General features: G+C 44.7%; 1 protein-coding gene across 3 annotated transcripts; it reads right to left on the reverse strand.

The window, feature by feature from the left end:
• Nucleotides 1-76: 76 nt before the first annotated feature.
• Nucleotides 77-5,458, reverse strand: VPS37C (VPS37C subunit of ESCRT-I). Of its 3 annotated transcripts, XM_062576528.1 has the most exons (6): nucleotides 5,386-5,438; nucleotides 4,380-4,491; nucleotides 3,409-3,524; nucleotides 3,153-3,324; nucleotides 2,579-2,661; nucleotides 77-2,318 (listed from the first exon to the last, which is right to left on the reverse strand). In XM_062576528.1, exons 3-6 carry the CDS (start codon nucleotides 3,499-3,501, stop codon nucleotides 1,578-1,580), a joined length of 1,089 nt encoding a protein of 362 aa, XP_062432512.1. In that variant the 5' UTR covers nucleotides 3,502-3,524; nucleotides 4,380-4,491; nucleotides 5,386-5,438; the 3' UTR covers nucleotides 77-1,577. The 3 variants fall into 3 exon arrangements, with proteins under 3 accessions (XP_062432512.1, XP_062432513.1, XP_062432514.1); XM_062576529.1 differs by lacking the exon at nucleotides 4,380-4,491 and having other exon boundaries at nucleotides 5,386-5,458; XM_062576530.1 differs by lacking the exons at nucleotides 4,380-4,491; nucleotides 5,386-5,438 and adding an exon at nucleotides 5,117-5,292.
• Between the last annotated feature and the right edge of the window lie 17,048 nt (nucleotides 5,459-22,506).

Raw genomic sequence — 22,506 nt, forward strand, 5'->3', positions numbered from 1 at the left:
ATGGAAAAAATCACTAACCAAACAGGCCCCTGCAGAAAAATGAAAACAAGAGAGCAAGGAAGATGGTTCAGAAAGATGGTCTTGCAAAAGGGTGTAAAATTTTATTGACAACATCAAGAGGAAGTTGGTGTAACGATACCAACAGGGTACAAAAAAAAATCAATAGAAAATATCAATCGGATGCCATGTCATTTCCCAAAACAATCACTGCCACAACCCTGCATGCAATTCATCAAATTTTATTATTGTAATTAACCACAGTTATGGAATTATTTCCATTAGATCCCAAAGGCATTCATCTTGATCTAGTCCATTAGTAATCTTTCCTTATAAATAACTTAGGGGAACACAAGCAGAATTTATAGGATAAAGTGCTGAGCAAAGCTAATCCCATTTCCACTAAAAACTTGTCACTCACTCTGCTATCTAGTGTTTCCTGAGCAGCGAAGGGAGACACAAGGAACACTGAAGCCCTTAACATCCAGAACACTGCCCCCTTTCCTCCAGGGCACTAGAGGAGAGAGGTAGAGGATGTGGTAGGCTCTGGAGGCCCCATGTTTCAGAGAACTTTACTGGAGGACAGTCATGAAGAACTGGATGGCAGGTACTGATCCCCATTCTTCCCATTTCCCATGATCTGAGACACATGCCTCCTTACGCCCAAAGTAACAACCCAGCTTACTTCATATACACAATACCCAGGCGTTGAGCTCCAGGGAGTTACCAGAGCCTTGGTGCCTCTGTGAGATAGTGCACAACCAGCACAGGCAGGGAACAGCTCCTATGCTGGACAAGAGGGAGTGGTAGAAGAGGTTCACTGGCAAGCAGGAATTTACCTGATCTCAGTGAAGTTGAGAACTACCCTGACCTCAGACGTCTGGGAACAGCTCAGCTAGAACTGGTTTAGGAGTTATTTTGCACCAGCATAAACAAGCCAGACATATCTCATGGCCTGGCCCATTCCAGCAGGCTAGCTAGCTGCTTCTCCCTACCAAAACAAATTACTATTCGATTGCCAGTCTGGCTGGCTCTGTTTCTCATTTCCAGGAAGGTCTTAGAGAAGTAATGAGTATTTAGTATTAGAAATACTGTCAGAAGATTCCCACTGTGTCTTTTGAACACCTGTGAAAAAGCTTAGAATTATTATACAGCATATGTTAGGGAGAGAGAAAACTACACACATACAAAGTGTCTCCTGCTCATTCATGTGCACACACACAGAGGAATCAGGTTCTCAGCTGATGTGATCAGTGCATGTCATTCCCCATGTATCTCAGTTGAGAATCTAGCTGACTACTTGTATCTTATCTCAGAATCTGGACTAACTGATTTGTAAGTGGACACTTCAGCCAAAATGTAATCATCACAACTAGCCTAAAAAGGTGTAGCCCAGGGAGACAGCATCAGACTCATTGACCCTTGGTGCCTCTGCTGTTTGTCTCACATCAGAGCCATGCCTCTTTTCCTATATAATGCTAATACATGGATGGGCCTAAGAGCAATGCTCTCAATTCTTTCTTCTTCCTCAGTCCATGAAGGGGAAGGAGCAGCAGATAACACTCCCCAAGAGTCCCAATTTAGTAGCCAGGCCAAGTAGGGTGCTGAGGGTTTGGAGGTGGGGGGTACACAAAGGGAGGGGATGGACCGGAGGGATAGGGAAGCTGCGGGGGAATTGGGAAACTAGGGAGGGAGGGCTGGGTTGGGTATGGGCATTGAGGTCTCCCTGCTCCAGCAGGGAAGTACGGAAGGTACCCTGGTCTTGGGGGTTGAGTAGAGGAGGGGTGTGAGCCAGGAAAGGATGGGTTAGGAGGCGGGCCTCTGGACGGAGACCAAGATGGCGCTGAAGATGAGCCTCCGGTTGGAGGCTTCGGATACCCTGATGTCAGCTCACCAGCCTGTGCTGGCAGGTATCCAGGGTCTGGAGGAGGTTTATAGGGAAAGGTGGGCTGGATGCTGGGCTGAGAGCAAGTAACGTGTCCCACAGTGACTGGGGCTCCAGAGAAATGAGCAGGAGAGAGAGCTCCATGGGCTGTGGGGCCAACCGGCATGCCTGGAGCTGGACTGTAGGGCAAAGGGAAGGAAGGTGCCGCAGATGAGAAGGACTGTGGCTTCTGCTGCTCTGCAGGCCCAGGTACATGAGTAGGTAGATGCTGCTGAGAGTCTCTGCTGGGCTCCTGAGACACTTCTGACTTCTTCAGTATCTCCTGAAGCTTTTCAACTCTAACCCGGCGCAAGTGGGACAATTTCCTCATAACGAAAAACTGCTCAAGAAACGTCTCCAGGGGTACCTCACCCTCCAGGAACTTCTCAGCCATATTCTAGAACATGAAACAGCTTTGGCATCAGTACTGTTTTGCTCCCCTTCCTCCCTGCCCAAACCCTAATTTAGAATCTATGTCTCTGCCAGAGATGTGTAGAGGATTGTTGTGCTACAAAAGAGACGGCAAATCTTGTTTCAAGCAACAATGTCAAACTATAAAGAGATAATCTTTGATTTAAGGGATTAGTCTTGGGAACATAACTAAGTCTTCAAATACTAATCACCTGAATTACTGATGGATATAAATTCTAAGCTCACCTCAGACTCTTCTTCGATTTTTTGACTTTCCACCTGCAGAAGATCCAGCAAGGTCTGAGGATGCAATGTTGCTGAGAATTTCTCTGGGAAAAGAGAGGGAGGAGCAGAGCAAAAAATGAAACACAAAACAAGGCAAAAATTTAGTGCATAGCCCTGTAATGTAGTGCCTGCACTAGTCATCTGTTCTGCAGCTCTGCTCTGCAGTGTGAGACACACAACAAATAAAGCTCACTTCTCTGTTCCCCTTCTCACTCTCATAGAAGGAGTCCTCCTGCCTTGGAAAAAAACGTTGATGTGAGGAGAAAATCTGTAGAGAAAAGAACCTTAACCATAGCTGCACTGGAAGGGCTTTATGCTGAGACAGCATCCTAAATCTGTCCAGTGGAGTTTGACCAGGAAACAGGAGAAAATGGATTTTATACACAACAGAACCCTGCCACCGCTCTGCTTGCCTAAAGAGCTTCTCAGTCTGCTCAGTATAGTCAATGTGGGGAGATGCAAGAAGGAAAGATACTGCACTAAATACAGTCCATATGACTCCACAGAAAAGATTGCAAGATTTGGAAATGCTCACCAAGTTTTGCCTTTTGCTCTTTACACCGCTCAGCTAGCTTCTGCAGCTCCTCATATTTGTTGGAGAGGTCAGTACGCCCAGATTCCAGTGGTGATTTGAACTTCAAGTTCTGCTCAGCCAAGCTCCGATTAGCAGCAAGAGCCATCTCCCTTTCCAGCTGCAGCTCCTGAACCTGAGAAAGGAGATCCAACAGCCAGTGAGAGGCCACACATCCTAACCAAGCCCAGCCATCCCTTGCAGCAAAGTTAACCCATACCTCCCTAGACTCCAAAGCCAGGTGCTCGATCTCTTCAGCATTGTCTTGTAGCTCCTGAAGCTTCTCCACTGTCCAGTTCTTCAGTGTATCCATCCTTCCAGAGGAAGTGCAAACTCCTTAGATGAGGAAAGGAAGTCAAATGAAGACTAGGTTCTCTAAAGTCAGCTCTAAAAAGATACTAATCCTATTACAGATTAAAAAATAGCTTTGCTAAACTACATGAAACCACTATGCTAAGAAAGTTCCATGCTATAAAGAAGCAGCAAAACTGAGGGCAGAGTGAGAAGAAAAATACAACATACCTAATCACTTCTTCTTTGGTAACTGATTTTTTCCTTTTCACAGAATAATTGCAAGGATTACTTGTGTGTGCCAGACATTTTTATCAAGGAAAAACCTACTCACATCCACTCATACCAGGACTACATCATCCTGATTCTCTAATTCCAGCTATCTGGCTTTTTTTGTACCATCTGATTCACTATTAGCATTAGGCTAATCAAATCTCCCAGATCTGTTTATATCCATCCATGCTTATGATCCACAAATACTGATGTGATCACCTTTGTCCATGTGTCTTCCTGTATCTCTCACTCTCCAGCTCCTCAATTCCTGTCTCATTTTATGCATTTTCTTTATAGCTACATGGTGCCATCACTTCCCTTGCTTGTTGTTACTACCCTTACAAACAATGCTATATTTAATACTTTTACAGAGTGAATTTGATTCAATACCTGCAATTTTGAAAATGAGTGAAACAATATTAAAATCAATGAAGTAACACATTTGCTGCACTACTGTCTGTGATTTATTCCCAGTACCTTCTGACTGCCTCATAATATTTAGAAAATACTCAACATTCATATCATGGGTTCTAAGACGGTGTGGGGTGTGATACAGCTGAATACAATTAAAAAAGAGTAATGAAACAAAGAAGCAGTGCACTCCTGCCAAGAAGGAAAGAGGCATACCAAATGGACAGGACGGGGACTTCTCTACTGTCCTTAACTGCTGTTTGCTCTTCTACCTTTCATCCAACCGAAACATCTTAAAGATATTGCTCTGTAAGTGTTGCATCAGTCTCTGCAAGTAACACAGAGTTATGTTCAGGATTACAAAATCTTTTCACTCAGGATCCTGCCAAACTTACCTAGTGAATAACCATGTTAAAACCAAGCAGGGAAATTTGCTCCCACACCACACACACATATATATATATATATATATACATATATATATATATGTATGCAATGTCATCACTCTGCCATCAGAAATAAGCTTATATAGGGGAAGAGGGGGGGTCTATCAACAAGATTCACAAAGTGTTAAGACAGAAAAAGTAGTAGAAGTGGCAAATGAGAACCTCATTCTCTGCTGCCATACAGGCCAAGATGTCACAGATGGTAGATGGGCAGATTCGGAACGGCACACAGGAAGATTGGGGCAGAGAGCCAGCCACTGCTACATCTTCAGCAAGGTACTGCCCGAGGCAGGGCCCCTCACTGATTCCCATATGCAGCAGAAGCAAGCATTACTCACAGAGATATGGTACAACCAGTAAGGTGACAAGTGACACTTTGCCTCTGTGAGAGGCAACATTTCTTAGCTCCCACTGAACTTGGACTCGGGCAGAAGTGCGGAACCAGAGACCTCGGCTCAGAAACGCCGGGGGCATCACCACGCACTGTCACTCAGGACCGCTGCATACCGTGACGCTCCTCGACGCCAGCGCGGTCCTTGATTAGGGGAAGAAGCGCCCCCGGCGCAGCTGCTGAGGGTCGCCGTTACCGTTGGGGGCGGCTGCGGCACGCGCCCCGCGGGGGGGGTGGGGCTGGGGTGGGGGGACGAGGGTGTGGCGAAGCGTGCGAACACCGCCTCCTCTCGCGAGACTGTGAGGGGGAAAAGCGGGAGTGTGTGTGTAGGGGTGGGGGGAACGGTAACGGAACCAGCAACTCCCCATCCCCCGCTGGGACTCACCTCAGAGAGTCGAGCACCCCTCCCTCCGCCACCCGCTTCCGTGTTCCGGTCCGAGAGCGGAAGTGGGCGGCACTACCGTACACGAGTAGAGGGGGGGGACGAGAGATAGTGGCGCCTGCCCTCTCGGCCCCCCCCCCCCAGAAGGAGGAGGATAGTGTATCTCGCCCGCCAGCGGGGAGAGCGTCTCCTGCCGGCGCCATTTTGTGCGGGCTTGGAGTGGGGCGGCTGTCGCCGCCGCCCTGCCCTCCCGCCGCTTTTGCGGTCTCCTCGGCTGACTGTGGGCTGGAGGAGGCCTCCCTGATGGCCCAGGGAGTGACTTTGGAACCACCTGAGGTCCCCATCTGGACTGCACTCTGCTCGTCTGCAGTGCCACTAGGTCCCCTGCTTCAGTCCCCAGCTTGGGACAGGGCCTTGTCCCATTCCCCCAGCTGCTCTCCTCAAAATTGCCTGACTCTGCTCTGGAGTCCTCTGTCAATGTTTTTTGACCTTGTCGTGACTGCTGTAGATGGTAACTGATTTATAAAAATGAACTGCTTCTAAATGTAAACAGTTCATCACAAGTAACATGGTTGAGAATGCCTGAGTGCACCCGTCACTATTACCTGACTCCACAACGAACTTGAGTAGTGCACACAACAGTTTTGTCAATTCTATCAGCCCAGAAACAGCTGTGGTAAAACTCCAGGTTCTTTTGCTTATGGATGAGGGTATGTGTATGTGCTGACTTGGATGTGAGCGGGCACTGGATTTTGGAATGGTAACAGAACCTCATGTTCAGGCGGAACTTCCTGTGCTTCAGTTTCTGCCCATTGCCTCTTGTCCTGTCACACAAGGCAACTGAAAAGAGTTTGTCCCCGTCCCCTTGACACCCTCCCTTCAGGTACTCGTACACGTTGATAAGATCCCCCCTCAGTCTTCTCTTCTCGAGGCTAAACAGGCCCAGCTCTCGCAGCCGTTCCTCAGAGGGCAGGTGCTCCAGCCCTCTGATCATCTTTGTAGCCCTACGCTGGACTCTCTCCGGTAGCTCCATGTCTCTCTTGTACTGGGGAGCCTGGAACTGAACATAATACTCAAGATGAGGCCTCCCCAGGGCTGAGTAGAGGGGCAGGATCACCTCCCTTGACCAGCTGGCAACACTCTTCCTAATGCAGCCCAGGATACCATTGTCCTTCCTGGCCACAAGGGCACATTGCTGGCTCATGGTCAACCTGTCATACACCAGCACTTCCAAGTCTTTCTCTGCAGAGCTGCTGTCCAGCAGGTCAGCCCCCAGCTTGTACTGGTGCCTAGGGTTATTTCTCCCTAGGTGCAGGACTCCGCACTTGCCCTTGTTGAACCTCAGGAGGTTCCTCTCTGCCCAGCTCTCCAGCCTGTCCAGGTCTCTCTGAATGGCAGCACAGCCCTCAGCTGTATCAGCCACTCCTCCCAGCTTGGTGTCATCAGCAAACTTGCTGAGGAGGCACTCTGTCCCCTCATCCAGGTCATTGATGAAGTTGTTGAACAGGATGGGACCCAGTACTGAGCCCTGGGGAACGCCACTAGCCACAGGCCTCCAACTAGACTCCACGCCACTGACGACAACCCTCTGAGCTCCCCCTTTCGGCCAGTTCTCAATCCACCTCACTTCCACTCGTCTAACCCACACTTCCTGAGCTTACCTAGGAGGATGCTATGGGAGACAGTGTCCAAAGCCTTGCTGAAGTCAAGGTACACAACGTCCACTGCTTTCGCCTCATCTACCCAGCCAGTCATTCCATCATAGAAGGCTATCAGGTTGGTTAAGCAGGCTTTCCCCTTGGTGAATGCATGCTGACTACTTCTGATCACCTTCTTCTCCTCCATATGCTTGGAGATGACATCCAGAATGAGCTGTACCATCCCCTTTCCAGGGATGGAGGTGAGGCTAACTGGCCTGTAGTTGCCTGGGTCCTCCTTCTTGCCCTTTGTGAAGACTGGAGTGACATTGGCTTTCTTCCATTCCTCAGGCACCTCTCCAGTTCTCCAGGACCTTTCAAAGATGATGGAGAGTGGCCTGGTAATAACATCTGCCAGCTGCCTCAGTACCCATGGCTGCATCCCATCTGGGCCCATGGATTTGTGGATGTCTAGCCTGCCCAGAAGGTCTCTAATACTATCCTCCTCAACCAAAGGAAAGTCTTTGCTTCTCTGGACTTTCTCCCTCACATCCAGGCTGCAGGATTCCTGAGGGCTGCCCTTAGCAGTGAAGACTGAAGCAAAGAAGGCATTCAGTAATTCTGCCTTCTCTGCATCCCTTGTCACCACGGCCCCTGCCCCATTCAGTCGCGGGCCCACATTTTCCTGAGTCCTCCTCTTGCTGCTGATGTATATCCTTTATAATAATAAGGTTGCTGGAAGTGCAACAAAAGAGAGGATAGAGCAGCAGAGGTGTGATAATGAATATAGACTGCTTAGCCATGGCCTGAAAAAGCAGTATTGAAGCAGTATCTGCAGACTTCTGCAGTGTGTCAAAAAATCATGTAACAACTTTAAATCAGGTGACGTAGCTGAACTGAAATAAAATTAAATCTATCTTGAATGCCTGTGTTAGGTCTTCCTTGCAAGAAATACAGGAAAACTCTTTGGCAGTGTGAAACAAAGCTGTAATCCAGAGTCTGGATCCTCTGTTGTCCTCTAGCTTTCTGCTTGCCCATACTTCCATACTCCTGTGTAAGTGAGCAGCACTAACAGCAGTTGTAGGATGGGTATGACCTTCATTTTGCAAGGTGAGGCAGGCTCAGGAGTACTGAGAAATATGAAGGAGACTGCATAGTGCTGGTCAAGGTCATACAAAAGTACTGGGATCCTGTCTCTTAGGAAAGGCACCTCTCTACAAGAAACAAGCACCACGTGAGAACCATTGACTATTGTATAGTATGAGTCATATGAACGCAGACAGGTACCATGTGGTCTAATCAACAACTGATTTGTTTGTAACATTGCTGATAACAAGGTCAAAATAATGTTACTGCAAGGAATGCAGACTTTCCAAAGAGAGATGGATATTCTCAAGGCTTACTTGAGAAGCAGGCATTATGAACATGGAAAGACTGAAGCACATTTCATTAACAGTTTACATCAAAGAATTGAGTCCAGCGTAGGGCTACAAAGATGACCAGAGGGCTGGAGCACCTGCCCTCTAAGGAACGGCTGCGAGAGCTGGGCCTGTTTAGCCTCGAGAAGAGAAGACTGAGGGGGGATCTTATCAATGTGTACAAGTACCTGAAGGGAGGGTGTCAAGGGGACGGGGACAAACTCTTTTCAGTTGCCTTGTGTGACAGGACAAGAGGCAATGGGCAGAAATTGAAGCACAGGAAGTTCCGCCTGAACGTGAGGAGGAATTTCTTCACTGTGAGAGTGACAGAGCACTGGAACAGGTTGCCCAGAGAGGTTGTGGAGTCTGCTTCTCTGGAGATCTTCAAGGCCCACCTGGATGCAACCCTGTCTACCATGCTCTAAGTGACCCTGCTTAGCAGGGGGGTTGGACTAGATGATCTCTGGAGGTCCCTTCCAACCTTACTAATTCTATGATTCTATGAAATTGGAGCAGAAGGATATACAAAGTTGTGTTCAAATTTGTTCTTCACAGCGAAGGAAGATACATCTAGAACAGAAAAGTACCTTGTGCAAATGATCAAGTGTTATTCCATCAATCAAGAATTTGAAGAACTGGTATTTTCTGATTCACATGGAAGGGTACATCCATTTATCTGTTTATTAGCACCATTAATTTGTATAAGAGACCTATAGTTTTGACTGATGATTATGATACAATTACTTTATCAGAATTATCACATGAAAGACTTGGAAGCAGAAATGCCAACATCCAGTACGCATCTTGAGCCGAAATGACTGAAACAGCCAAGGGGCAAGAATGCCTGTTACTCTTACTGCAGGCAAGAGTGGGTGTGAGAATACCAATGAAGGAGGGTAAATTCTCATCTGAGGAACAGAGGCACCTAAACAAAATCAAGAGTAGTGATTGGGTGTCTTGAGATATGCTGAAAACACTGAAAAGAAGCAAAGTGTAACCAATTGCCAGTAACAAGCACCTGCAAACAAAATTTACATGAGCAGCTGAGTAAGGCCAGGGCAAAAAACAGATGGAATAACAAGGATGCAGTCTGAAGGTCTTTGAGGTTCAGCAACTAATCTCAGCTTTAGGGTTTATTTAATGGACGAGCTTTTAAATTACATTAAGTACCAAATTAGAGGTTTTAAACCAGCTGTGCTCTTCTGAATCAGTAGAGCCCTCATAGTCCAGGACAAAGCATATGAGAGACTGGAGTAAAAAATATTCAGGAAGGAGTAACCAGCCACAGAACTGCCTTCCAAAAAAGATCAGGTCAGATTTACTTACTTTACCACCCTTAGAAAATGAAACTGCAATCTAAAAAGTGTTTTGGGATAAAATGGAAACATGGTACGAAAAGACTCTCTGTTGTGTAAAAGAGTTCAGCTTGGCAATCCTGATCTTTATTCAGATTTTCCAGTTTGTTTATTGACTTGTCAAAATCATTTGCAGTTTTGATTGACCCCAATAGTTAAATGAAGGTTAGAACATTTTTCAACAGAGGATAAAAAAATCTGATAGTGGTGGATTTTTTAAATGTGATTCTGTATGTTATTTCCGGCCCTAAGTTTGCTCCCTGAGCTAACTACTGTCCTAGCTGAAGACAGAAACAAAACCCTGTTTCCTGGTGGCCCTTTCTGGCATAACTGCAGTTAATTTGGCTTGCACTGTAGACCACAGAACAAATGTAGATTCTAAATAACAGTATAAAAGGAGAGTTACAAATAGTGTATGAAATACATTCCCAGAGATGCATATCTGTGCATCTCTGTGTTACACATCTACGCTGTGGCAGTGGAGGGCATGATTGTACTTAGAGTCACTATGATGTTGCTTGGAGAGCACAGAGTAACACGGTGGATTGCTCTATGCTGCTTCCAGATGCTGAGGAATACCTCTGTGGGACAGCATGCCTCAGGAGTGTCAAACCAAACTTCCACCTCTTGGTCTACCTTTTATGAACGAGATGAGAAGGATGTGGAATAACGTTTGGAAAATAAATGTCCTTCATTAATCTGTGATTATTAAGGTATTGGTATAGCTCAATAAGGTAATTTTTCAAACTCAGCCCTTCAAGCCTATGCACATAAAATTCTGGGAACAGATGTATTTTCCTAAACAATAGGGCAAAGATAGTTCTGCACAGCACCAGAATCATCTGATAAGGTTGTTCCTGATATTAGTCATCATAGTCCCTAGCCACCCAGAAAGCTTGAAAATTCCAGTCCAATCCTATTTATCCCGTAGGGTTGGGAACCTGATAAGGTTGAATGCAACTTAAATGTTGTTGTCTAATTTCTTACAGCTCCTATTTAGACATCTAGGCACATGGCCACCAGGCTTTATTGTATAGCTTAGGACGTAGTCTCTTAAGCCTTGTGGTGACAGTATTCCTGAGTGAACTGCACAGGAATCCATACACTAGGACATCAATCTGAGATTTACTCCAGGCCCATCTGCCATTCAGAGTTTGCTCTTCTTCATCACTAGGATCTAAGTCACGTTACTTCCTGTTTGTCCAGAATAGCAGGACATCTACCTCACTTTCCCAGCAGTAGTGGCCCCGTAAAATCTGCAGCTCCTTAGTTGTATCTTTCCCAACTGGAACATAACAGTTGTCTGAAGAACTATTAAGAGCAGTCACATCTCATTCAACCTTGAGTAATTTTTGAAAGTCTGCTCTGCGCCCAGATCTTCAGGTATCCATCCTGATACGCGTAAATGTTTGTAATATTGAGGTGAAAAGTAGCATATTTCTCTTCCAGTTTCTATAAGGAAGCCAGTTTCCTACCGTATGTCTGGATTGAAGCCTGGGACAAAAATAAAGAAAGCTCCAGATCCTGCTCTCCAAACTCAGTGAAATATCTTCTGTCCTAGTGCTTGATATGAATAATTACATGCTTCTGAATTAGGGGCTACTATTTTGGATTTGTCTAGTGTCTAGAGAATTAACTGATGCTGAATATTCTTAGGTACTACACAAGTATAGTGATAACCAGTGATTGTGAACTCTATTTCCTCTCCTCCTCCTCCACTGTTAATTAAAATCACGAGGAACACTTTGAGATCTGGTTGTAAAGATGTTAGTCCTTATAAAAGTGGGAAGGAACCAATTTTTCCATATACTTCCTTTAGGATGTTTGATGGAAAAACCTGCATTTCTTATCAGGACATAGATATGGAAACTTTACCTATGAGCAACAGCAGCACCAAGATGTTGCTCTGTAGGCAGCGTTCCTTTCCTTCCCTTGGGCATAAGGACATACCATGAAGCTGCCCCTGCTCCTGAGCTTGGTAGTGCTGTTGCAGTGCATGGTCAGGTGAGTTTTGGGGGAGAGCATCGCTTCAAGTGGAAGAGTTCAGCTTCCTGTGGCAACAGAGAGGGGGATTTTCCATGGTGATTTGTGGTACTTGGTCTTCTCCTTTCTGCTCCACATTATAGAAGGGTATCAGGGAAGAAGCTCCCTGTTATTTTCCCACAGAAATGCGAATACCAAGGAAAGGGTCTAGCAGTTCAGGTGCTGGATTAATACTCAGCAATTCAGCTTTGCAGTCCCTGTTTCCCCCACAAACACAGAAGCACAAATATTTTATTCTTAAAATTCCTGTCTAAAATAGGCCAGTGAACCATGTCCAAAAAGAATTCATTTCTCTCCATTATTTATAACAGGAGCCTTGTGTGATTAGCTCATATAGGTACATAATACACCTTTTTAGTTAGGTGAAATTGGCCCTTGATATGAACATGGACAAGGCACTGATCTGTTTCTCACTATGGAGCACGGGAGTTAAGAGAATCTTCCTGGCCTGCCCCATCCTTTGCTGTGGAAGGGGCTCTGCACAGCAAAAAGTCTTTTAATGTGCATGTGGCCAATGTGCAGCATGCTGGGTGTGCTAGGTACTCTATCATAATAGTCACATGTTGAGATATAATTTCAAAATTATGTAAATGATTATATATTTGAAATCTATGAACTTCCAAGCAGAATTTGAGCACCTAAATCCCCATATCTGATAAGGTTTATGATAGAAGACCTTACAGCAATATCAACATGGGATGTGCATGGAATTACTTAAACCCAAGGCTAACCTCTTATTCATTTGCTATTAATTTGTCTCTGTCACACCTCTTGTTGGTTAGGATCCGACTAAGGCGAGCAAACACCCTGAAGGTGCAGACTTAAGAAACTGGGTTTGCTGTAGTACTTCCCCCCAAAATTGCCTTCAAATGTGGGCTCCAAATACTTCTTCAACCTTACCAACAGGATTACCACTGACCCCCTGGAAAACTACATGAATATAAGTGTGATACTTTTGAAGTACACAGCCCTGCTTGTTTCAGGGAACAATTAGGAGTCCTAGCAGCAGCCCTGAAAACAAGGAAAATACGCTTTAATTATTTTTCTTCTTAAATGAAAAGTTCTACTCATAGTTTTTATCCTGAATTCTATCTCCTGGGCAACTGACTCTGGCCTCTCTGTAAAACAATACAGTTCCGTGTATTCTTCAACGTGGCACATCTTTGGCTTACATCTCTCTCCTGCTGCTTTGCAGAAGCTGCAATCTACTCCTCCCAAAAATGTTTCTACCGCTGCTGTCTGTCTTGTCGCTATGTGCAGAACCCAAACCCCAGTTGTGCATTTGATTAAATGTAATGTGAGCGGCTTTCCCACAGAAGGCTTTACATTGTTCTGAAGGCACTGCCATGGCAAAAGTTTGCTCTCTCTGAAACCTTCCTGTTTCCCCCTGACAGATTGAGCTTGTTGGCTCCATCTCCATTGGATCCTCAGCCCAAGGGTTCCTTGTATTCTTTGACACTGTCTCCTCCAGCCTTGTGGGTGCCCTCAGTGAACTGCTGCACTGAGGCCTACGGTAAGCAGTGACAGTCTTCACGCGCTGATGGTGAGTGGATTTCTATCTGCTATGGCTGGAGCTGTTTATTAACAATTCTATGTCACCATGCTTCCTGAGTGTCTAGGAGGGGAGTTCATGGTGTTCATACAAGCTTGGTAGTAGAGCCTTGGACAGAGATGCTGCCAGGAGAAATGACAGTACTGTGATTTTCACTGACAGGGATTGTCCTCAGTTGAGATTATGCTTCCTTAGAGGTGAGGCCTGACTAGTCTCTCCTCTGTGTTGTGTCCATTGCTAAGAGCAGATAAAGGCTCAAACACAGAAACTTCCAGTCTGTGAAACACAGTTGGTGGTAGTGCCTTACCAGGCATTGTAGAAAGCATCTAAGGACAGCAAGGATTAAAGTTACAGGAGATGCTTCCCTTTTGAGAGATCAGCCACCCTGAGACAACCCTGTGGCCTGCCTGATTGCAATGTGGTGAGGAGGAGACAGGATGTCAGGCCATTAGAGCACATGGCCATTTGGCAACTTGGAGCTTTGGCCACATCCTAAACTAAAGGGCATGTGGAAACAGCCAGAGGCATGTTTTTTCCCAAATGCTGCTAAATTACCAGTTTTGTATGACAATCACATACAGCAGTGGATCCTGGCAGTCTGGAATGAGAATGGCATCTCAAATCAATGTTGTAGAGGGAGTAGAAGAGCTCTTTCCCTCTGGCACAAGTGTGCATTGCCGAAAGGAGAGAAATACAGCCCATCTTGGATTCAAATCAGCTTTTGGAGGTACCTATCTCCCTGTCTATGTTCATGACCAAGAGAGCTCAGAAAGTCTTCCGAAATGAGTTACCTCCAGTTCATCTCATTTACAGAAGCATTTGGAGACACCATGTATTCACATGTGAATTGCTGCCAGTCTTGAGCAGTACCAAAGCATAAATGTTCCGTAAATGCACCAGTTCTGCCAGCCACAGCAATGTCTAGCCTTGATCTTTGTCTCCACAGAGGTTCCAGGTTGTGACCATGCAACTCTTCTGCAACTGCAGTCAACCACGACTGCTTCAACCCCCAGCAGTCTTCCACCCACTGAGCCATCAACCAGCCTATCTCTGTCTGCTATGGCACTGGCAGCATGACTGGAGTCTTGGCCAACAAAACCATGCATGGGAGTCACATGAGAAGTCCTGGTACCTGGAGTAGAAAAGGGAAAGTATGAGAGGGTGTAAAGACAGGTCAAAGCTGGGAAAAGGTTTTCCATTAGAGGAATCAACAAAGCCTGATTCTTCTGCAGAATTGTGCTACATTTCCAACTGCTTTTTCTTATATCCTCACCTGACAGTACCCTTTGCCCTTCCCCAGGTTCTCAATGCTCCTGGGCTCTCACACACCTCATCTGCCTTTTTTTGTCCTGTCAGCTCTATGAGAAACACTACATGCTATGGTTAGTGGGAGCAGCATAGATACTGTGCAGCCTGCAAGCTGCTTTTAAACAGAATGAATCAAGTTGACTCCAAATTACTGTCGGTAGAAATGTTAATAAAATGTCCCCTCTACTGCCAGTGTTAGGTGACAGTAGATGAACTGGACCCTATCTGGCAAGAGTGCATTCTGAAGTTGCCAGGTGCTTTTTTTAGTGTTGCGTATGAGCCATTTAAACCTGAGTAGCCTAGCCTCATTCAGAGCCCAGGAAAGGTTTCTATATGCAGAGAATCAAATCAAGCATTATTAAACAGACATTAAAACAACAGACATTAAATGTTGTATTTTTCTAGATTGAAAGCTGAACACAAGCACAAATCTTTGGTAATTTTATTGAACATTAACCATAATCCAGTCACAACTGCATCAGGCTAACCTGAACCAGAAGTGTCCCTGTTCATCCATTTAGTTAGTCTTAATCTGCTTTTGGAGAATATGCAGAGATTCTCTGTGGTTTTTAGTGCCCTCTGCTGCCAAACAGAGCTAAAACAGATAGTCACCTACCTTCACCACCTAGCCTGAGCTATTCAGCCCTCCCAGCTGCTTACACATTAGTGTAGCCCCCCCCCATCGTGCCAAGCAGATGCCCTAACCACTTGCTGTAGGCAGCATCTGTTCCCTTGGCCTCTCCTCAGCAGCATTCTTTGCAAAGGTGGGATGTAGCTGAGCTTTGTATTTTGTGCTCTTCACATCTCAATTTTGAGCTATCTCAGGGTTCTCATATGAGGAAGATGGAGAAGGTTGCATATTTCTGAAATACACCAGAGGATTCCCCATTCCCTTTGGTAGTAAAGGACAGATTTTTTCAGAAGGCAGTATGTCTCATTCCCTCCACTACTCTGACAAGGTTGGAAGCATCCAGGTCAGCAACCAGACCGTTGGCCTGAGTGAGCCTGGTTCCTTTTTCTACTGTGTGCCTTTTGATGGTATCTTGAGCCTGGCCTTCCCCGGCATTGCTGCATCTGCAGCCATCCCTGTCTTTGACAACATGATGAATCATGGTTTGATATCTCAGGCCCTCTTCTCATTTTACCTCAGTTCATAAGTTGAGGCTGGAAGATCACCTTAGCCTGTAACAAGATATGTACTGTTATACCATGTCTCTCAGCAGTTCCCAGAGAGGTCTCCCATCAGAATTCCCAAATTCCAGGCAACCCTTGGGTGAAAAATGGGAAATGTTTAAGCCTAGTCACAAACCACACATTTTGGGGAACATCATGACCAATGGCATAAGAACCACACTTGGAAAATTTGCAGAGCAAGAATCAGATTTATAGTTTCAGTGTCATGGAAAATGTAAACTGATTTTACCTTATAGCAGCACTGAGTCCAACCATCCTGTTCTGCTTCTTGAAATAGATGACAACTTAGGATCACTGTGAAAAAACATACTTCTAAGCTACCCTAGAGTTCTCCACTTGCAGGTCTTTTCACAAGTTTTTATACAACTGTTATCAACACTTTAACCAACAAAAGTTTTTATACAATTGTTAACAAAGCTGCTTTCAGATGTGAAGCTGCCATATGCAGTTCCTGAAGACATCTCACTGGGTAAAAATTAATGGCCACCCCATGTAATACATACAGCTTGCCTCTGTTCATGTGATACTCTCTAAAAAGATAATCTGAGGTGTGCCTAATATTTTCCCCTGGTTATTTCATTTTCTCTTTCAGTATGTGGTCACCTGCAGTGCCAAGAAGTGCTTATTTGACTTTTTCTTTGTCGTCAATGGTATCAAGTTCCCTGTGCCTGCCAAGGCTTACGTTCATCAGGTGAGTGCCTGCCCAGAAAGTGACCCTGGGGGCTGTTACGGAGGACTAGCACCAGAGGCCACCACACTGTTTGCACTGCTTACTTCCCTTTCCCATCTCATGGCACAAAGCTGGAAGGGCGTAAGTGGTAGATGGTCAAACTCTTTTTGCCTCCAAACTCAAGGGACCTGAGGATCTCCCCAGAGGACCTTGAAGGGTGCCTATGCAAAAAGGATTGGGCAAAGAGAGGCAGCCCCTGAGGTGTCTGCCTCAGGCTGTCACCAGGACAGAGAAATTCAGCAGAAGAGGGAAATCCAGCTGCCTTACCAGGAAGTTAGCTTAAGCTTCTCATTGCAATGCACACATACTGGGGGATAAAAGCCAAAAGTGAGTTCTTCAGAGGAAAAGAATCCTTAACTCTGGAGAGGACAGCACTAGCCTGTAGCATGAGCCACTAGCACCTTGTAGCTGAGGAAAGGCAAAGAATAAGCTCATATATTTCTGCAGCCAGACTAACAGCAAAATTCTTCCCATAGGAATTAGCCCACAAGATTGAATGGCTATGCCAACTAAGCACTCCAGCTTCTTTGTGTAGCTGACATGTAGTACCCTGAGCAGCCACCCTGGCTAGCTGACTTGCTATTAAAACTTCTCTGTAGTCAGCACAAGTGTTTCAAGGTATCTCATTTAAGCCCTGGTCTGTCTTCATGCTTCTTAAAGATGGGTATTAAAGATTTTAATACACATTAAAAGTAATCTTGCAGTGCTTCCAGAACTCAGTAACTTAGATAATCTATCACTGGAATTCAAGTTCGATATTCATGCTAAGAATTTGCAGATGCAGCAAGGGTATTGCAAGAGTGGTTTTGAAGGCACCATCATCTCTGCCCCTTCTGGAGAATTCTGGATCTTCAGTGAAGTCTTCCTCCACCAATAGTACAATATTTTTGACAGGGCCAACAACCAAGTGGGCTTTGGCCACTGCAGCATGAACACAGTGATAGCCCAGCAGGACTGGCATGGTGTGCCATCCCTGCTTCTCTGGAGCCTGTTACACCCATCTGATATAGTCACCCCATAGGGACATGGGCTCATTCCTGACTGCATTCGCACAGTCTTGTACTTGGAACAAAGATTCGTTTGTTATTTCCAAAACTAGCAGTACAATCAAACTCCCTCTTCTTCCCCCGAGTGACTGCCACACAAGCTGTTCTTATTGCAGCTCCTCAACTATAAGCTACATTTCTTGCTAAACCTGTCCCTGCTGTCTGGCATCCTTGTGCTAGGGGAGGTTGCTCCCGCAGCAAATCCCAGCTTGCTTGAGTATTTCTTGCCTCCAATGCAAGAATGTTGCTTCTCTTCTGTATGCATCAAAGAGAGAACTAGTGAGTTATTCTGTAGGTTTAATCTTGGAGAAAGCATCTTCATACAGCTATTTGAAAGTCATTTTGTACCCTGAAGGTGATTCTTTTCAGTCCTCCCACATTTCTCCTCTGCTTTGCTTTCTTAATGCTGCTTGACATTTGTTCTGAGATTTTTCTCACGTCGAATTTGACAGCTCCTTTGTTCTTTGTGCAATGATATGTCAAAAATCAATGACTTTCTGAACACAAATTCTTTGATTGACTCCTGGTGCTGGTATCTATAGATAAAAAATGAACTCATTCCAAAATTTCCCTTATTTTGGCAAATGATTTCTTCTTGTAAAAAAGGGAAATTCTGATTCTCAGTGATTATGACTTTGCATGTGTAATTCTGTTTCAGCAACAATTTTATGCAATAATGGCTCTGCAATATGAATAAAAGAAAGCTTTCAAAATTGTTTCAAGTCCTTATTTCATGCTACAGTAAAGGGCAGGGCTGAATTTAGGATAAAATTTGAGTGTTCAGAAAATGGTATTTCACCTAGAGGCCCATACATCGGCATATGAACACAGGACATCATAACTTTATGGTACAGCAAAAAAAAAAAAAAAAAAAAAAAAAAAAAAAAAAAAAAAACTGCAAAGGGCTTTCAGCTGTGGTTACAACAGACTTTCAGTGACCAGCACCTGTGCAATGCATAGCTTTCAGCCTGTGAAAAGTTGTTTGGGGAAGAGGCTCCGACTCCTGCAATAAGGAAAATTCTGACACCCAGCAGATGTTGCTACCTATAGGCCAGAAAAAAGCACGCATGCAATCCAAAATGTTAAGTTTATTTGTTGCTGTATACTGTGGAGCTTTAGTTGCCAGGAACAATTCTGACTGCTGTGAAGGGGGCTGAGTTATCAAATGTACTTGTTTCACTAAAATACAAATCTGGAACTTGAGGCTTTCTCAGTTTGTTAAAAGTGATCACCCAACACTTACTGTTTGCCCAGAAACAAGGCTGTCGTATAAAAAAGTACTGATTTAGTCTCCTGAATGCTATTCTCAGATGAATGCTTTCCTGAGCAATTTTATTTCTGAATGACCTGATTAAAAAAAAAAAAAAACCAAAAACAAAACTTTGAAGAGCTATTTACTTAAGGTAACTTAAAACTGAATTCCAGTTTACAGGAACTGAAAAAGGTAACTTTCAGTGTCCATGAGAAAAAAAAAGGCAGTGAAAAAATGAAGTTTATATCCCTTCATGCAAAATGCAGAATGCAAAGATTGCAAAAGCAGAGGACAGGAATGCAAATCATTCTTTAGTCTTGAAATTTATCTTTATAGAAAACTAATCTAAAAATCTTACCATTCTCTGGTGGCACACATGAATATTGCTTGAACACCATATTTAATGACTGTTTTACAACAGTGGCCTAATTTCGGGGGGAAACACACTGCAAGATTAGCTTCCCACCATAAGCAGAGGAGATCAGATGAAGCTGCCGTGTGACAGCAAGTTCAAGCTTTAATCAGTGAAGCACAGTTCATTAACTTTTGGCTGATAAAGAGGAATTTAGCACTTGAAATACAACATGAACTTCTGTGCAGAAAGAAACATTTGGTGTGCTCACCAATACATCATATAACCCAAAGAGATATGTTCTGCAAAACAAACATCTGGGCAAATCTCTCCCCCACAAATAGACATAATTCCTTTTTTCAGTAGCAGTGCTTGAGTTAATATTATATTGAGTCCCATCCTGACAGAAATATGAAGACATGGTCTGAAGTATCTTACAGAAATGCGGTGGAGCAGCTGGCAGAGTTTCCAGGAGTCTGTGTCTTAAAAATAAAGCATGAAGAAGGACAAACCACTGAGTTCCTAGTAAGCTAGTAATGTTTACTGTAATTTCAGTAGCCATCGGTAGAGCAAGGAGCAGTTGCAAACTGCTTTAAATAGCAGAGGCAAGAGAGACTTAGACAAGTATGACAGAAATCTGTGTTCAACATAAAAACATTAAATGATTTTTAAAGTATTACTCTCTTTCCAAGAACATGCCACTTGGTACACACAGAGCAATGTTGCCTGTCTGGTTATCACAGTCTTGCAGGACCATTGCCTCAGCTGACAGAGTACAGATCACGAAGTGACATGTTTACTGATGTACAGAAAGCTGAGAAAAACAACAACTTATTTATCTGAGAAACACTGCAGTGAAGCCACAAGTAAAGATGCTTGAAACAAACTCAGGGGTAACACTGTTAATTTCTCAGTGCTAACACTGACAGACCACTTACAGGTCAGCTTGCACACTTAATAAATTCACTGAAGACCTGTAGCTGTGACAGACAGGGTAATGAGATGAGGGAAACCTTAAAAGAGAAAGGACTGCTGCTTTTGTGAATTCAGTGCTGATATGAGATATCTAAGAGAAGTCCTCCTTTCCTCTCTGCTTAGCCTGCTAGATCTCTAACCTCAAAGGGCCAGCCCTAACCAGGAAATGATACTGAAGTCAGTCTCTCAACCAGTTTGATTTTTGGTCTTTTTGCTCAGATAGAGGCACTATTTGTGCCTGTTCTCGTTAATTCGGAATATGAAGCCCCACTCTGGAAAGATCTGAAATTGAGGCCTATGCAGTAGCTATTCATGTGGAGTCAAATTGCCCCCACTAGGTCTGAGAACTGGAAGGTTTTGCATATTAGTCCCACTGTTCCCAAGCAATTTTCTCCCAGATACTGGCTCAGTGAAAAAGGGATGAAAATAGATGCAAACATCAGCATTTTCTCTCTCTGTACCTGCAAAAGCACAAGTCCCTTGTTCAACCTTTGTTGAAAGTCAGAGCTGTGCACTGCATGATCCCTGGATGTTTGATACTCCTCAAACTCGGCTCAGCAGGTTAAGAATTCAAAGCACAGATCACAGTATGAGACTGTAGGCAGGACTGTCCCCTCCTGTTACTTAAGGGCCACATGTCAAATCACAGGACACATGGCCCTGAACTAGACACTAGGACAAAGAAGCTGTGGTGAAGACTGAAGGTGCTGCTGGTAGCAAGTTATTTAAAACTCCCTCCTTAATTCTGATCTGCTTTGCTACTCCCCCACCACTTCTTGAAAGGTTTGGAAGGAGAAATGGAAAATAAGCTCTTCCAAAATGCATGTTTCACTACAAACACCTGGAGGTTATCAGGACATCTAACTTTTGTACAAACCAACTCCAAAGCTCTATATAGGAGCTATGAGATAAACTGCCAGTAATGGAAACATTTTCATATATGGTGTGGCAAGGACAAGCCTACCCGATTCTGCACCTCTTTGTTGGTCTGTTCCTTACCTTAGATGATGTTGTTCCCTGCCTCATAAGGAAGACCTTTGTGTCCTTCACCTTGCAGCTGCATATCTCCAGCAAGCCTGGAGTAAACAAGAACAAAGCTGACTGTTAGGCAATCTTATGGCTTCCCCTATTATTCCAGATACAGGAGCTGCTCCTCGGCCAACTCTCTGGATTTACTTGTTCTCAGGTAACGGTGAGCCTTCAGCAAAGAAATGATGATGGACAGGCTGGGACCTTGCATGAACAGCTCCCCAAGCATCCAGGCTGTGGGAATGTGAATTTGACTGCAGGGCCCATTCAGGAAAGCAAACAAAATCTCCTTCCAGCTCCTCAGCTACATCACTCCCAGTCCACATTCACCATTTACCTTCTGTTCTCTGCTGCATGGCTGCATTACATGTGTTTTCTAACTCATAGAAGGTTTCAGGTCCATATTCCAGGACAAGCAGGATCTTCTTCCCCAGTGCAGCAGTTTGCTGTCTCTCCACAAACAAGGATTATGGTTAACGTATGGACTGGAGTTGGCTCTCTTCCCTCAAGCACTAGTTTCAATCCAGTTCTGAATAATGATAATTGAAGTTAAATGATAAAATTGTATTGGGGCAAATGAAGTAAATAAGAACCTGGTAGGTTCTGACAGGTGATGCTACAAGGAGAAACTCTTTGAAGTGGGAACAGTGCCCATGGTTACAGGCACCACAAAGCTGCAACCACTACCACCAGCACTAAGAGCAGACAAACTGCATCCCACTTCAGTTCCTTTGGACCTCCTGGAGTGTTATCTACAACAGCAAGAAATGCTTGTTTGCCAAGCCTAATAGGCAGCAGCTTCTGAATTGCCTCCCTGGTGGAGAACCTCGGTCTCAGGCCTTGCAGAGTGGAAGGCTGGAAGAAGTCTGAACTTTGACAGTTATCCAAATCTTACCCTGATAGAGCTCAGTGAAAAGCTTATATGCCTTGTCAGTGCTCCCTTGGAAAGGCAGCATCCTGTAGCAACACAAGGAGTAGCACACAGGCACTGTTCTGTACATGGTAGCCCTTTCCTTCCTCCAGCAGTTAAGTGTGAGAAGGCTTTGTGAAGGACCTCATACATGTCAATTTGTTTGTGCTTTCCTCAACACAAGGTAATTGAACAAGAGCTAGGAAAACTGATGAAGCGGGGCTGTGAATCTTCCCCATATACAAACAGGACTTGCAACACCTGTTCCTGATGTTTGAAGGACACTGGGCAAATCACTTCTTGGCTCTTCCCCAGCTGTTGCT

This window comes from Rhea pennata, chromosome 5 (assembly GCF_028389875.1).
Source record: "Rhea pennata isolate bPtePen1 chromosome 5, bPtePen1.pri, whole genome shotgun sequence".
Lineage (NCBI taxonomy): Eukaryota > Metazoa > Chordata > Aves > Rheiformes > Rheidae > Rhea > Rhea pennata.